Here is a 17,569-nt window from a genome sequence, read left to right as displayed (position 1 = left end):
TCCATCAGTGAGAGGAAAACAAAACAAAACAAAATTCTGCCCTCATACAGTTTACATTCAAGTAACTTTGTTCATAAACTCAAGCACAGTACAGTCTATTCAAAATCCGTTTTCAATTGGCTTCTGCAGCATATTTTGTTCACGTTAATTCAGTTTATTTTGCCATAGGCTACCCAGAAATTAAAATTTTATTCAGTCATATAAGCATATGAAGAATGTAAATAATGGATAGGAAGGATTTAAAATTAAGAGGACATTTTATAAAGTAGGCTGATATTTTATGGTTCATTCATTCACTCGTGGATGAGATGTTTGTTGAATGCTCACTCTGTGGCTGGTGCTGGGTTGGATGTTGTGAGTAAAACAGTGAGCCAAAGTAGATATACCCTTAACCCCTGGTGAATGGGCCCATGCTGTGGGCCATGCTGCCATTCTCTCTTCTCTGCTTCTATCTCTTTTAGAGCCTGAGATTACTGAACTCCTCTAGACAAAACTTTTAGCTAAACTTCCCCATTGCAGTTCTGGTATTCAAATTTAGCCCTGAGTCCTAGCATTCAGGTGGTGAAGTGTGAAAACAGGCCTCATCTCAAATTTCCACTGATGTCAAGGCAGCTTTCCCTATCAGGTCAGCCCAGTCATTCAAACGATCTATTAAAAATACAGAACACATCCTAACACTTTGTATTAATTCCTCCTTGCTGCCATAACAAATAGTCACAAATTTAGTGACTTAAACAGGGTGCATTCTTTTCTGGAAGTTCTAGAGAATAATGTACTTTCTTGCTTTTTTGAGCTTCTAGAGGCCACTCTGCATTCCTTGGCTCATGGCCCCTTTCCTCCATTTCCAGAGCTAGCAGTGGTAGGTTAAGCCCATCTCACCGTGAGTTACTGGACACTGTTTCTTCTGCCTTCCTCTAGCACACTTAAGGACCCTCTTTCACATTTAAGGATTACATTAGGTCCATCTAGATAATCTGGCATGAACTCCCTATTTTAGAGCCAGATGATTAGCAGCCTAATTCTACCTGCTACCTTAATTCCCCTTTGCCACATAATAATAACATATTTACACATTCTTGGGATTAGGATGTGGACATCTTTGGGAGGCCATTATTCTGCACACTATACACTCTAATATCCTGTATTGCCTTCTCACTGCAATTAAAGATCATACACACTGACATGGCCTACAGGCCCTATTAATTTATCATTTTCCATTCCCCTTTATAGTTTAGCTGTATTGGCTCTCTTTTACTCAAACCTCCCAAACTTATTTCTGCCACAGGGCCTTTGTATGTGCAGTTACCTCTCCCTGGAATCCACTGGCAATATACCACATCTTCACATAAATGACTCCTTGTTATTCAGCCCTTACCTCAAATAGTGCCTTCTCTAATCACCAACTTTTTTTGTATTTTTTCCTAGTACTTACCATTAACTGAATGACCTTTAGTTACATATTTTTGCTTGTTTCTTATCTGTATCATTCCTCTTCCTCCCCCACACACTTGAGAACTCAGAGTGCAGTGTGCCAACTGTGCATCAGGCATTGTGCTAAGGCTTAAAGAAATGATAGTATCTAAGAATCAGGATGGTTTTTGCCTTCATAGAGTTTAATAGGCTAATGAGGAAGCAGCTATTAATCTAATAATCACATAAGAATAAAATTATAAGTGTGACAGTGTGATAAAGCTTTATAGTTAGGATGTTTTAGTATCTGGTAGGACTAGCTCCCCTCTCATAGTGTCTTCTTTGTTTTGTTTTTCTATGTTAGCCTTAATATCACCGTGTCTAACTAAATAAAAAAAATATGCTGGTCTTTTTATTGGATTACATTAAATTTAGTTAATTTAATAATTTAATATAATACATTAATTTAGAGAGAGCTGACATCTTTATGATATTGAGTCATCCTATTCAAGAAGAGGGGATATATTCCCATTTTCTCAAGCCCATTTTTATGTATGTCACAGTGTTTTAAAATTTCCAACATGGGAATTTTGCATATTTGTTATTCGGTTTATTCCTCAATATTTAATCTTTGTTGATAAAATAAATGGAGTTTTCCTCTATCACTATATCCTCTAACTTGTTTGTGTATATGAAGACTGTTATTCTTATACATTAATTTTACATCTTTCTACCTTACTTTTAAAATATTTGATTACGTTTTATCATTGATTCCCTAGGGCTCTTCTGTTATATTGTCCTATCATTGCAAATGAAGATAGTTTTATTTCCTTACGAATTTTTATTCTCTAGTTCAAAGATTGGCAAACTTTTTCTGCAGAGTGCCAGATAGTAAATTTTTAAGCTTTAAGGACCACAGGTCCCAATTACTATAGATGATAAATAAATGAATGGGTATGGATGTATTCTAATAAAACTTTATTTATAAGAAGAGTCAGCAGGTTTGGACTTGGCCAGTGGGCCATAGTTTGCCCTTTGATCTAGTTGATTTATCTAATTGTAATGGCTAATAACTCTAGAACAGTGCTGAATAGTAGCAGAGATAGTGGGTATTCTTGTCTTGTTTCTGATCTTGGCAGAAATGCCCTTAGTGATTCCCCATTAAATAAGATACTAGCTGGAGTGGCTGGGTAATGGACAATGGGGAGGGTACGTGCTATGTTGGAAAAAATAAATAATTAAAAAAAAAAGATACTAGCATTAGGACTAAGTTATATATGTATATATAAAACTATATATGTATGTACATATATATACTTATGTGAGAATATATCCTCAATTCCTATTTTCTTGAGTGTTTTTTGTCAGGAAGAGGGTTGTGTTTTGAGGCATTTTCAGCATCTATAGAAATAATCATGTGATTTTTATTAACTATAGATCTATTAGTATGCAGTATGATCTCAGTGGATCTCAATGGATTTGGTAACATTGAACCAACCTTGTAATGTCAGGATAGATCTAGGGGTTGAATTTTGCTTGGTAATCATTATTATTTTTACATTGATATTTATGTGTACTATTCACTTTTAGTCATATTTTTTTTGTACTGTAGAAAGTTTTTCTTTAATTTTAATGTATTGGAACAGTTCATAGCAATTAAAATATCTGTTCTTTGAACAAAGCTTGGAGGTGGAATTGTCCAATGAAAACATCTGGACATTTTTCATATGGTACTTAAGAATTTTGTCTGTTTCTTTCATGGAAATCGGTCTGCTTCAGATTTCTAAATCTAATGGTGGTTACATTTGGCAATTTGTAATTACCTAGGAAATTTTCTTCAGCTTTTAAATGTATTTGCATGGAAATCTACAAAGTGTTCTCTTATGATTAAAAAAAAATCTGTGACAATGGTTAATTCCTTCCTCTGTGTGCCACTTCTTATTTTGTATATTTATGCTTTCTCTCTTTTTATCTTGAGCAAGTCAGCTTGATCAAGTCTATTTTCTTTTTTTCAAAAACATCTAGATTTAATCAGGTCTATAATTTTTATTTTTGTTTTTAAACTTCTACCTTAGGGGGTCAGTAAACTGTGGCCTGTCAGCTAGTCACCTCTTTGTATAAATAAAGTTTTACTGGGTCACAGCCATGTTCATTCATTTCATATATTACAAACAGCTGCTTTTGTGCTGGAACAAGAGTTGAGTAATTGCGGGAAAGAACATATGGCCCCATAGGCCCAAAATATTTACCCCCTACACATTTAGGAGAATTTCCTAACCTCCACTCTGCCTCATTAATTTTTGCTTTTATCTTTATTATTTCCTTTCCTTTTACTTATTTTGGTTTAGTTTCTTGTTATTTTTCAGATTTTTAAACTGGAATTAGTTTATTTTTTCATTTTCTCTGACTAAAGTGTTTAGTTATTACTTCAATACATCCCATAGATTGTGATATGCAGTTTCATTATAATTACTTTAAAAAAAATTCACGTTGTGTTTTCTTCTTTCATGCAAGAGTTGTTTAATAGAAGGCTTTAAAATTTCTAGGAGGATGGTCATTTTGTTTCTTATTAAACATTTCTAGTTGTATTGCATTGTGATCACAGAGTATTTCTAATAGTTCTTTCTTATAGAACTTAGTGATATCCTTTTGGAACCTAATATAAGATCATTTTTTTTGATGAATATTTGGGGAAAAAATCTATTTTCCACTATCAGAGTGTAGAATTTGATAAATATCCATAATATCTACATAAGTAATATTGTTTAGGTGTTCTTTCTCATTTTTTGCCTACTTAATTTATTTTATAATAAGAATAATGAGTTAAAGTCTCCTGTTATTAGTATCTATGTCTCCTTGCATTTCTTATAGATGTTACTTCATAGAGGTGGTTTCTGCGTTAACTGGTGCTTACATATTGGTTTTATCTTTGTTGTGAAATTTGGACATCAGTATTTCATTTTGTTTTAATTAAAGAATTTTTATTTATTTATTTATTTGACAGAGAGAGAGAGAGATCACAAGTAGGCAGAGAGGCAGGCAGAGAGAGAGGGGGAAGCAGGCTCCCTACTGAGCAGAGAACCTAATGCGGGGCTCAATCCCAGGACCCTGAGATCATGACCTGAGCCACCTCGGCACCCCTGGAAGTCAGTATTTCTTTGTTAATATTTAATACTTGGGGGCTTGAATTCTGTCCGTTCTATAACCAGGAGTTCTGTTGGTTTCTCAGTTTCATTTGCCAAGGCTATCTTTTTCTCATCTCTTTATTTTTAGCTTTTCTAGATCAATTTATTTTAGATATATCTCTTTAAAGATTTATTTATTTTAGCACAAATTGGGGGAGGAGCAGAGGGAGAGAATCTTCAAGCAGACTCTCTGCTGAGCATGGAACCTGAAGCTGGGTTCAGTCCCAGGACCCACGATATCATGACCTGAGCCAAAAACAATAGTCAGAAGCTCAACCGACTGACCCACCCAGGTGCCTCCTAGATGTCTCTCTTGTATACAGAATATAGCTGGTTCTTGGTTTGTGGGCATACTAAAAATCTTTTTCTATTAATAGATGAGGTAAATATATTTATATTAATTGATATTGATAATGACTGATGTTCTTGATCTCTCTATGAATATTTTATAATGTGAATTTTATAATATTTGCTTATACTTCTTAAGTGGGTGTATTTCTTGGGAAGGTTTGTATTTTAGTTTTAGTGGTTATCTTTGTACTGATTATCTTTTCTAATGCCCTTATTCTCTTCTTAGTTAATCTTTAATTATCTGATGTATCAGTGTTTATTGTTGTCTTTTAACTTCCACCTATGTCTCTACAACAATCACATCTTAGTCTACTTTTCTCTTTCACTTTGTTCCCCTCCCATTTTTTTTAGTTGTATCATTTCTATTTAATACCTGTACATGAGTCTTCCACATTCACCTTTCTACTTCCCGTTTTTTTTAAAGATTTATTTTTTTATTTGAGTGCATGCACAGATGTGTGTGTGAGTAGGGGGAGGGGGAAGGGAGAGAAAAAATCCTCAAGCAGACTCCATACCCACTGTGGAGCCCATTGTGGGGCTGGATCCCAGGACCCTGAGGTTATGACCTGAGCAAAAACCAAGAGTGTTGCTCAACTGAGTGAGCCACCCAGGTGCCCCTTGTTCTGGTCTTCTGTCTACATTTAAATGTATTAAAATGTTCAGAATTAGTTCTTTTGCTGAAGTTTTTCCAGTTATCTCATGGTTGGATGAAGCTTTTCCTCTAGTATGTTCTCAAGAAGGGTTCATGGAAATTATTTTTCTTTAGCCTTGATACTTGAAGGAGAGCCTGGATAGATATGAAATCATTGGTTTACAATTCTTTTCATTGCGTTTTAAAAAACTCTTGCTCTACTTTTGCCTTACCTTGTATTTTATTTTTGAAAAGGGTGATGCTTAATTAATTCTTCGCATTTGTTAAGTTATTTGATCTTTCTACAAGGAGGCCTTGCAGATTTTTAAAACTAATCATTGAAATCTAAGAATTTTGTTAAGATATATCTTCAAACTGATTTTTATACCAGTTTATCTCAGGCACTTGGTATAATTTTTGTTTTTTAAAATTTTATTTATTTGAGAGAGAGAGAGCATGAGTGGGAGGGAGGGCAGAGGGAGAGGGAGAAGCAGACTCCCCGCTGAGCAGGGAGCCTGATGTGGGGTTCCATCCCAGGACCCTGGTTCATGACCTGAGCTGAAGGCAGATGCTTAACCGACTGAACCACCACCCAGGGACCTCCTGGTTTAATCTTTTGATATGTAAACCAAATCTTTTTAAAAATATTTCTTTCTGAAACATTTCCCTGGATTATAGTTTTAAATATTAATTCTGATTCCAGTGAATCAAATTGTACGATGCTCTTTACTTCTTCGCCTTATTTCTCTTTCCATTACTTTCTCCCTTGTCTTTTTTTCTTTATCTCCTTTTCATTGTCTTGTTTTCTGCCATTTTCAGTGCCTTTTATTAAATTTTAATTTGAATTTATTCCCATTTGGGTGCCTTATAATATTTCATTTTTAAGATATTTTTCTTCTCTTTCTTTCTTGAATGCAATGAACTTCCTCCTTTCCCACCCCCACCTCTTCCTCTTTGTTTTTGTCCTTCTAATTCAGAGTGGGTTTCCATGTACCCAGCTGCTTGTTTGAATATATTTAATTTTGCATGGAGTGTTGTTATAGTTTTCTCCTACTTCATGGTGGTTTTGTCGGGGGGGGTGGTGAGAATTTTTTTCAATTGATATATGTTGGTGTCATTTTCTGTTTCTTTGAAGTAACTGTATAGAACTGTTCATCTTTTTCCTGCTTATTTTTGTGGTATTGGAATGCATTTTGGGAGATTCTAGTTCAGTGGAGCCCTCAGTATGACTAAGTCTGGCACTTTGTTCTGTAAAGGTAGATAGAGACCACTGGAACAGAATGCCAAATCCAGAAATAAATCTTTACACCTACGGCCAACTGATTTTTGACAAACGTATAAAGGTAACTGAATTTTCATGTACAAAATAATGAACTTAGACACTTTATATCACATCATACATAAAAATTAACTCAAAATGGAATTGAGTGTAAGAGCTAAAACTATAAAACTTCCAGAAGAAAACATAAGAGAAAATTTTGTAAGTTAGAAAATTTTTTAAGTTAGAAAAAAACTTCCTCTATACAAAACAAAAGCATAATCAATAAAAGAAATTATAACTACACTGGGTTTTACCAAAATTTGAAACTTTTGCACTTCAAAAGACATGATTAGGAAAATGAAAGGGCAAGCCACAAACTGGGAGAAAATATTTGCAAATCATTTATTTGATTAAGGACTTAACAATTAAGAATATATAAAGAGGTCTTATAATTCAATAATAAGAGAACTTATTTTAAAAATGAACAAATTTTGGGGTGCCTGGGTGGCTCAGTGGGTTAAAGCCTCTGTCTTTGGCTCAGGTCATGATCCCAGAGTCCTGGGATCATGTCCCACATTGGGCTCTCTGCTCAGGAAGCAGGAGCCTGCTTCCTCCTCTCCCTCTCTGCCTGTGTCTCTGCCTACTTGTGATCTCTGTCTGTCAAATAAATAAATAAATAAATAAATAAATAAAAATAAAATTAAAAAAAATTTAAAATGAACAAATTTTGAATAGATGTTTCACCAAGGAAGATACACTAGTGGCTAGTAATCACAAAAAATGCTCAATATCATTAATCATTAGGAAAATGAAAATTAAAATCATAATGAGATACTCTATACCAGTAGAATGATTATAATAAAAAAGACAGTACCAGCCACAGGTGAAGATATGGAGAAACTGGAGCCCCCGTACATTGCTGATGGGTACATAAAATGTTATTGTCACTTTGGAAAACAATTTGGTAGTTTCTAAAAACTAACAAGATAAATATAAACTTAAAATATGATCCAGCAATTCCACTCCTAGATATCTACCCATGGGGAATGAAAACATTATGTCCCCTTGAAGACTGAAATGTGACTATTTATAACAATATTATTCATAATAGCCCAAATCTGAAAGTAATTAAAAATATTCAGCAGCTGGTGAGTAGATAACAAAATGTGGTAGATCCCTACAATGGAATACTATTTAGAAATGGAAAAGGCATAAACTATATGCTACAACATGTATGAGCCTAAGAAACCATAATGCTAAGTGAAAGTAGTCTCATGCAAAAGACAACATATTGTCTGAACTCATTTATATGAAGTTTCCAGACTATAAGACTTCATTTATATCAAATTCCTCTAGAGGCAGAAAGCAGACCAGTGACTGGTTCAGGCTGGAGGTAGGAATGGGAATGCATTGTAAGTTGGCACAGGGGAACTCTGCGGCAATGGAAATGTTCTAAAAACACTGTGGTGGTAGTTGCATAACTTTATAAATTCAGCAAATATCACTGAATTGTATACTTACAAGGGGCAAATTTTATGGTGCATGTAAATTATACCCCAGTGAAATCATTTTTAAAAACATATATAAAGAAGTAGGCTTCCAGGTAGTTGAAGATAATAGTGGCTATCTTCCTTTCTACTTCCCAGTATTTCCTCTATAAATGATGTAGAACATAAGAAAAGAAACTACATGAAAGCCCCACTTTTAGCATGACTTGACAGAGAACTTCCAGACAATTGTAAATAAGATGGAAAAAATGCCAAATCCCAGTGCATGTCTGCTTCCTGGTGTTCTTGTAGATGAGAGCATGAACTATACCATGAAGTGTGAAGGGATAGTTTTTTAAATCCATAGCTTCTGTGGTGGGGAGATGGATGGATGAAGAAGGGAAAAAAGGGAGAGGCACCTTCTGGCAGTTGGATGTGAAGGAACAAAGAAGCAAAAGGGGAAAATTTAGGGTCCTGCAAGATAAAAGGTCATACAACTCTTATCAGGAATGTGTAGGGAGCTTAATTAGACCCTCTTTGATTCTCTTATTCCAGGATCTTCCTGTTAAATTTTTTTTGCCTAGTTCCTCATTCTGTCACTTGACCTAAGCAGGCTAGTAGAGCTGTGGCTTTCCAGGTTCATTTTCTATCAGATTTGTTACTTTTACTTACAGTTAGTTTGCTGTTTTTATTGATAATGCTGCAGGCAGGGTTCTTCCACTCTAAACTCCAAATCAAGTCAGCTGTTGTTTTTCACAGCCCATCCTACCCTAGTAGAACTAGAGGGTTGAACTAGCTTGGGGGTCAAGAAAGGATGGGAGCAGCCCCAGAACATCAGATTTCCCCTTTATTGCTAGAAGTTCAGCATTTTTTCATGAATAAATGCTTATCAAACTGTTGTTTGCCCCTATTTGATTTACAGAGCTCTGAAATGGTAATTTTTGTCCAGTTTATAACTGTTGTCTGGGGAGAGGATTTACTTACCTCTAAATGCTGCCATACCTGGAAATTCTGCTCCTTTATTTACCTTTAACCAAACTATGTAGTTTAAGGCATTTTCCTCAAGGATATTATAAGTATATATGTATACTTGATATGAAATTCCTATGATATATACAAAAAATATGGCCTTTTCACAATTATTGCATGTAGTTGGGTTCCCTAAAAGCAGATATGTAAACTGCAGAACAGGGGCCAAATCCTGGCCACTGCCTGTTTTTGTAAATAAAGTTTTATTATAACAAAGCCACTCTCATTTATTTATGTATTTTCTGTGGCTGCTTTCATACCACAGTGGCAGAGTTGAGTATTGTGATAAAGTCTATATGATCCACAGAGCCAATATCTGGTGCTTTTTACACAAAAAGTTTCCTGACCTTTGCTTCAGAGCAAATTATAACGGTAACTAACATAATTACCATTATAAATAATATTACTTTGTCTAGTATTTTTATTTCACATTTATCCTGCTTTTCTTAACAACCTATATATTTAGCTAGATAGATATGAAATTATCATTTATCAGATTTCAGGAACTAATGGCAAAGTTGCATAATTATGATCATATGAATTACAACCTAAATATACTAAAATTAATATTTTAATCTAATAATCTAGCAATTCTAAAATTTAACAACAGAATAAAAATAGACTTTGATATGTTATAGTAATTTCACGTTCATCTTGGCCTGGAATAACATTCACTCTAACAATACTCTGTTTACATTGAATTCTTCCTCCATCATACCTGCTCTCACATGACCAAACTACTGCAAAGTCATCATCATGAGAAAACGCACATTTTTTTCTTTGACATTTTGAAATATTCTTGCTTAAGTATTAATTTGCTTTTAAACAGGGAATATTTAAGTTGTTTAATACTAAATATTTTGTGGAGCACTTTTCTCAGTTCAATGTATCTTACCTATTAGAGAAGACATTCAGTGTTCTTTGTTGAATAATATGTTTCTGGATTGAACAAAAGGGAGGAAGGTTATCTGGAAATGTGACTTCTCCTTGAGAAGCTAAAGACAGGCCAACAAAAGCTTCATTTAGCATATCTCCTCTGTCCAAAGGCCCCAGGAGTTCTGTTAAAAAATGATTGAGATATGAATCAAAATCAAATAAAATTTCTGTTAACTCCTTTATAAGTATGATTACAGGAAAACTTCTGCATAGCGGGATGAAACTTTTTAAAAATTTGTCAGTTAACTATATAGTGTAAATCTGTTAGTCCTAGTCCTTGTATGACTTCTGTCATTCTGACACTTAGCTCAACCAGGAGAATTTGGTAACTGAATAATTAGTGTTTTTAAGTTCACATTTTAAATTTAAAAATCCATTCATAACTTCCCCATAGTTTTTTCTTTTCTTTTCTTTTCTTTTTAAGATTTTATTTATTTATTTGACAGAGAAAAAGACAGTGAGAGAGGGAACACAAGCAGGGGGAGTGCAAGAGGGAGAAACAGGCTTCCTGCAGAGCAGGGAGCCAGACACAGGACTCAATCCCAGGACCCGGGGATCATGACCTGAGCCAAAGACAGATGCTTAATGACTGAGCCACCCGCCACCCCCATTCATAGTGTTTTATCCAGCATTTTATTAATCAAATATTTTTTGTTGTTGTTAACCAACTACTGGAATACTTTATTATATTGGAAAATGAAGAGAAGTAAATTATTTTATATCCCACATATAGAACACAATTTGAAAGTAAAAAAGGAAACTATCTTTTACAGGAATATATTTTTTCCAGTATTTACTCATCTTAATTGGAATTTTAAAGTATGTAGAGAGTTTGCTATTCCCACATCATACCGATGTACAGAGCAAACTTTTTTAAAATTGGCAGCTTAGGGCATTATTTAGAAAAATTGTGAAACATGTTGAAGTTGTGAAAAATATATTTGAAGAAACATAAGTTTTATTGAAGGCTAAAAACTCTTAGGACCACACTATGTGTGTGTGTGTGTGTGTGTGTGTGTGTGTTTACCCTGTTAACCATTTTTAAAGTGTGCAGTTCAGTAGTATTAAGTATACTCATCTTATTGTGCAAAAGATCTCCAAAATTTTTTTCTGCTTATAAAATTGACACTGTACACCCATTAAACAGCTCCCCATTTATTTCTCTTTCCCTTCCTCTAGCCCCTGGTAACCACCATTTTGCTTTCTGTTTCTATAAATCTGACTACTTTGGATACTTCACTTAAGTGGCATCATGTAGTATTTGCATTTATGTGACTGGCATATTTCCCTCTGCAGAATGTCTTCATGGTTTATCCATGTTTTAGGATTTCCCTCCTTTTTAAAGGCTGAATGATATTCCACCATATGTATATACCACATTTTGCTTATCCATTTGTCCATGCATGGAAATTTGGATTGCTTCCAGCTTCTGGCTATCGTTAATAATTCTGTTATAAAGATGGGTGTGCAGATATCTTTCTGATACCCTGATTATACTTCCTTTGGATTTATACCTGTAAGAGGGGTTGCTGGATCATACGTTAAGTTCTGTTTTTAATTTCTTAAATTAATTTCTTTAGTTAGTTAAGTTTTATTTAAGTAATCTCTAGACCCAGTGTAGGGCTCAAACTCGTGACTCCCAGATAAAGAGTCGCATGCTCCTTTGACTGAGCCAGACAGATGCCCCAACTGTTTTTAATTAATGAACCACCATGTTGTCTTCTTTGTGGTTGCACCATTTTACAGTCCTACCAACAGTGCTCCAATTTTTCCACAACTTTGCCAACACTTGTCATTTTCTTTTTTTTTTTAATTAGAGCCATCCTAATGGGTGTGAGTTGATATCTCGTTACTGTCTTGATTTGCATTTCTATAATTATCAGTGATGCTGAACATATTTTCATGTCCTTATTGGCCATTTGTTTATCTTCATTGGTGAAATATCATCCCTTTGCCCATTTTTGAATCAGGTTGTTTGATTTTTGTTGTTGAGTTTTAGGAGTACTTTATATTGATATTATTAATCCCTTATCAGACATATGATTTTCAGGTATTTTCTCCCATTTCATAGGCTGCCTTTTAATTCTGTTGATAGTGTCCTTTCATGAATAAAAGTTTTAAATTTTGATGCAGTCCAATTTATTTTTACTTTTGTTGCCTATACTTCTGGTATCCTCTCCAAGTAAACATTGCCAAATTCAATGTCATGAAGCTTTTTCCCCTTTTTTCTCCCTAAACTTTTGTAGTTTAAGTCTTACATTTAGGTCTTTGATCCATTTTGAGTTAATTTTCATATATAGTACAAGTTAAGGGTCCAACTTCATTTTTAAAAATATAGATATCCAGTTTTCGAAGCACCAGTTGTTGAAAAGATTATCCTTTTCCTCTCCAAATGGACTTGGTACCCTTGTTGATAATCATTTGGCCATATATGTAAAGGTTTATTTCTGCTCTATTTTATTCCATCAGTCTGTATGTCTGTTTTTATGCCAGTACTATAGTGTTCTGATTGCTGTAGCTTTGGAGTAAGTTTTGAAGTGAGGAAGTGTGAGTCCTTCAGGTTTATTCTTTATCAAAATTATTTGATTCTTCAGGGTCTCTTTGAGATTCCAAATGAATTTTAGGATGGGTTTTTCTCTTTCTGTAAAATATGTCATTGGGATTGTGATAAGAATTACATTGAATCTATAGATTCCTTTGGGATGTATGGGCATTTTAAAAATAAATCCTACAATCCATGAACAAAAGGGATGCTTTTTTTCACTTAGTACTGTGTTTGTTTTCTTTCAGCAGTGTTTTCTATTTTTCAGTGTACAAGTCTTTTACTTCAGGTTTATTCCTAAGATTTTTAATTTTTCTGATGCTCTTGTAAATGGAATTATTTTTAAAATTTTCTTTACAAATTGTTCATTGAATTTTTTAAAAGTTTTTATTTAAATTCAAGTTAGTTAACATACAGTGTAATATGTTTCAGGTATACTACACAGTGATTCAACACTTGCACACAACACCCAGTGCTCATCACAGCAAGCACATTCCTTAATCCCCATCACCTATTTTACCTATCCCCCCATCTACCTCTCCTCTGGCAATCATCAGTTTCTTCTCTATAATTAAGAGTCTGTTTCTGATTTGGATGCCTTTTATTTATTTTATTTCCTAATTGTGCTGGCTGGGATTTCCAATGCTATGTTGAAAAGAAATAGAGAAAGAGGGCATCTTTGTCTTGTTCGTGATTATAGAGGAAAAGCTTTCAGTTTTTCACTATTGACTATGATGTTAGCTGTGGGCTTATCATAATTTTAGTATGGTCTTTTTAGGTCAAGGTAGTTTCCTTCTAGAGTTAATTTATCGAGTTTCTATCATGAAAGGGTATTGAATTTTGCTAAATGCCTTTTCTGTATCAATTGAGAAATATATAGTTTCTGTCCTTTATTCAGTTAATGTGGTGTATTACATCAATTTACTTTTGTAGGTTGAACTATTCTTACATTTCAGAAATAAATTATAGTATAGAAGTATAGTCTTTTTAATATGCTGCTGAATTTGGTTTAGTAGTATTTTGTTAAGAATTTTGCATCAACGGGGGAGGAGTCAAGATGGCGGAGAAGTAGCAGGCTGAGACTACTTCAGGTAGCAGGAGATCAGCTAGATAGCTTATCTAACGATTGCAAACACCTACAAATCCAATGGGAGATCGAAGAGAAGAAGAACAGCAATTCTAGAAACAGAAAATCAACCACTTTCTGAAAGGTAGGACTGGCGGAGAAGTGAATCCAAAGCGACGGGAAGATAGACCGCGGGGGGTGGGGCCGGCTCCCGGCAAGCGGCGGAGCAACGGAGCACAAAATCAGGACTTTTAAAAGTCTGTTCCGCTGAGGGACATCGCTCCAGAGGCTTAACCGGGGTAAAGCGCACGCGGGGTCAGCGTGGCCTCAGGTCCCGCAGGGTCACAGAAGGATCGGGGGTGTCTGAGTGTCGCAGAGCTTACAGGTATTAGAACGGGGAAGCCGGCTACAGAGACAGAGCCGAGGAGTGAGCTCTAAGCTCGGGTTTACCTTGAACCGGTCTCAGGCTCGGTCAGCTCGGAGCGCCGCCGGAGGCCAGGGTGACGGGAGTAATTGGGCGCTGTTCTCTGAGGGCGCACTGAGGAGTGGGGCCCCGGGCTCTTGGCTCCTCCGGGCTGGAGACTGGGAGGTCGCCATCTTCGTGCCGTCCTCCGGACTCTACGGAAAGCGCTCAGGGAACAAAAGCTCCCGAAAGCAAACCCGAGCGGATTACTCAGCCCGGCCCCTGGTAAGGGCGGTTCAACTCCGCCTGGGGCAAAGACACTTGAGAATCACTACAACAGGCCCCTCCCCCAGAAGATCAACAAGAAACCCAGCCAGGACCAAGTTCACCTACCAAGGAGCAGTTTCAACACCAAGGAGAGCAGCGGAATTCCAGAGGAGGAGAAAGCAAAGCACGGAACTCATGGCTTTCTCCCCATGATTCTTTAGCCTTGCAGTTAATTTAATTTTTTTTCTTTTTCAATTTTTTTTCTCTTCTTCTAAATTTTTTTAACTTTTACCCTTTTCTTTTTTAACGTTATTTTAACTAGTTCATCTAATATATATATATATTTTTTTTCCTTTTTATATTTTTTCATTATTGGTTTTCTTTTTTTATTTCTTTTTTCTTTTTCTTTTTTTTTTCTTTTCTTTTTTTCTTTCTGAATCTCTTTATATCCCCTTCCCCCGCCCCTCACGATTTGGGATCTCTTCTGATTTGGCTAAAGAATATTTTCCTGGGGTTGTTGCCACCCTTTTAGTATTTTACTTGTTCCTTCATATACTCTTATCTGGACAAAATGACAAGGAGGAAAAATTCACCACAAAAAAAAGAACAAGAGGCAGTACCAAAGGCTAGGGACCTAATCAATACAGACATTGGTAATATGTCAGATCTAGAGTTCAGAATGACAATTCTCAAGGTTCTAGCCGGGCTCGAAAAAGGCATGGAAGATATTAGAGAAACCCTCTCGGGAGATATAAAAGCCCTTTCTGGAGAAATAAAAGAACTAAAATCTAATCAAGTTGAAATAAAAAAAGCTATTAATGAGGTGCAATCAAAAATGGAGGCTCTCACTGCTAGGATAAATGAGGCAGAAGAAAGAATTAGCGATATAGAAGACCAGATGACAGAGAATAAAGAAGCTGAGCAAAAGAGGGACAAACATCTACTGGACCACGAGGGCAGAATTCGAGAGATAAGTGACACCATAAGACGAAACAACATTAGAATAATTGGGATTCCAGAAGAAGAAGAAAGAGATAGGGGAGCAGAAGGTATATTGGAGAGAATTATTGGAGAGAATTTCCCCAATATGGAAAAGGGAACAAGCATCAAAATCCAGGAGGTTCAGAGAACCCCCCTCAAAATCAATAAGAATACGTCCACACCCCGTCACCTAATAGTAAAATTTACAAGTCTTAGTGACAAAGAGAAAATCCTGAAAGCAGCCCGGGAAAAGAAGTCTGTAACATACAATGGTAAAAATATTAGATTGGCAGCAGACTTATCCACAGAGACCTGGCAGGCCAGAAAGAGCTGGCATGATATATTCAGAGTACTAAACGAGAAAAACATGCAGCCAAGAATACTATATCCAGCTAGGCTATCATTGAAAATAGAAGGAGAGATTAAAAGCTTCCAGGACAAACAAAAACTGAAAGAATTTGCAAACACCAAACCAGCTCTACAGGAAATATTGAAAGGGGTCCTCTAAGCAAAGAGAGAGCCTAAAAGTAGTAGATCAGAAAGGAACAGAAACAATATACAATAACAGTCACCTTACAGGCAATACAATGGCACTAAATTCATATCTCTCAATAGTTACCCTGAATGTAAATGGGCTAAATGCCCCAATCAAAAGACACAGGGTATCAGAATGGATAAAAAAACAAAAGCCATCTATATGTTGCCTACAAGAAACTCATTTTAAACCCGAAGACACCTCCAGTTTTAAGGTGAGGGGGTGGAAAAGAATTTACCATGCTAATGGACATCAGAAGAAAGCAGGAGTGGCAATCCTTATATCAGATAAATTAGATTTTAAGCCAAAGACTATAATAGATGAGGAAGGACACTATATCATACTCAAAGGATCTGTCCAACAAGAAGATCTAACAATTTTAAATATCTATGCCCCAAACGTGGGAGCAGCCAACTATATAAACCAATTAATAACAAAATCAAAGAAACACATCAACAATAATACAATAATAGTAGGGGACTTTAACACTCCCCTCACTGAAATGGACAGATCATCCAAGCAAAAGATCAACAAGGAAATAAAGGCCTTAAATGACACACTGGACCAGATGGACATCACAGATATATTCAGAACATTTCATCCCAAAGCAACAGAATACACATTCTTCTCTAGTGCCCATGGAACATTCTCCAGAATAGATCACATCCTCAGTCCTAAATCAGGTCTCAACCGGTATCAAAAGATTGGGATCATTCCCTGCATATTTTCAGACCACAATGCTCTGAAGCTAGAACTCAATCACAAGAGGAAATTTGGAAAGAACCCAAATACATGGAGACTAAACAGCATCCTTCTAAAGAATGAATGGGTCAACCAGGAAATTAGAGAAGAATTGAAAAAATTCATGGAAACAAATGATAATGAAAACACAACGGTTCAAAATCTGTGGGACACAACAAAGGCAGTCCTGAGAGGAAAATATATAGCGGTACAAGCCTTTCTCAAGAAACAAGAAAGGTCTCAGGTACACAACCTAACCCTACACTTAAAGGAGCTGGAGAAAGAACAAGAAAGAAACCCTAAACCCAGCAGGAGAAGAGAAATCATAAAGATCAGAGCAGAAATCAATGAAATAGAAACAAACAAACAAACAAAAAAAAAAAACACAATAGAACAAATCAATGAAACTAGGAGCTGGTTCTTTGAAAGAATTAATAAGATTGATAAACCCCTGGCCAGACTTATCAAAAAGAAAAGAGAAAGGACCCAAATCAATAAAATCATGAATGAAAGAGGAGAGATCACAACTAACACCAAAGAAATACAGACAATCATAAGAACATATTATGAGCAACTCTATGCCAACCAATTTGACAATCTGGAAGAAATGGATGCATTCCTAGAGACATATAAATTACCACAACTGAACCAGGAAGAAATAGAAAGCCTGAACAGACCCATAACCAGTAAAGAGATTGAAACAGTCATCAAAAATCTCCAAACAAACAAAAGCCCAGGGCCAGA

The 17,569-nt window shown here is 35.6% G+C and overlaps 1 protein-coding gene across 2 annotated transcripts in view; it reads right to left on the bottom strand.

The window, feature by feature from the left end:
* WDPCP (WD repeat containing planar cell polarity effector) overlaps positions 1-17,569 on the bottom strand; it is a 363,960-nt gene that overhangs the window by 76,267 nt on the left and 270,124 nt on the right. For both annotated transcript variants that reach the window (XM_032873803.1, XM_032873802.1), the window contains exon 15: positions 10,250-10,412. In XM_032873803.1, the coding sequence (XP_032729694.1) occupies positions 10,250-10,412 (163 nt within the window). The remainder of the gene's footprint in view (positions 1-10,249; positions 10,413-17,569) is intronic.

This window comes from Lontra canadensis, unplaced genomic scaffold, assembly GCF_010015895.1.
Source record: "Lontra canadensis isolate GAN:19392208 unplaced genomic scaffold, GSC_riverotter_1.0 scaffold50, whole genome shotgun sequence".
NCBI lineage: Eukaryota > Metazoa > Chordata > Mammalia > Carnivora > Mustelidae > Lontra > Lontra canadensis.
This window is presented reverse-complemented; position numbering and strand designations above follow the sequence as displayed.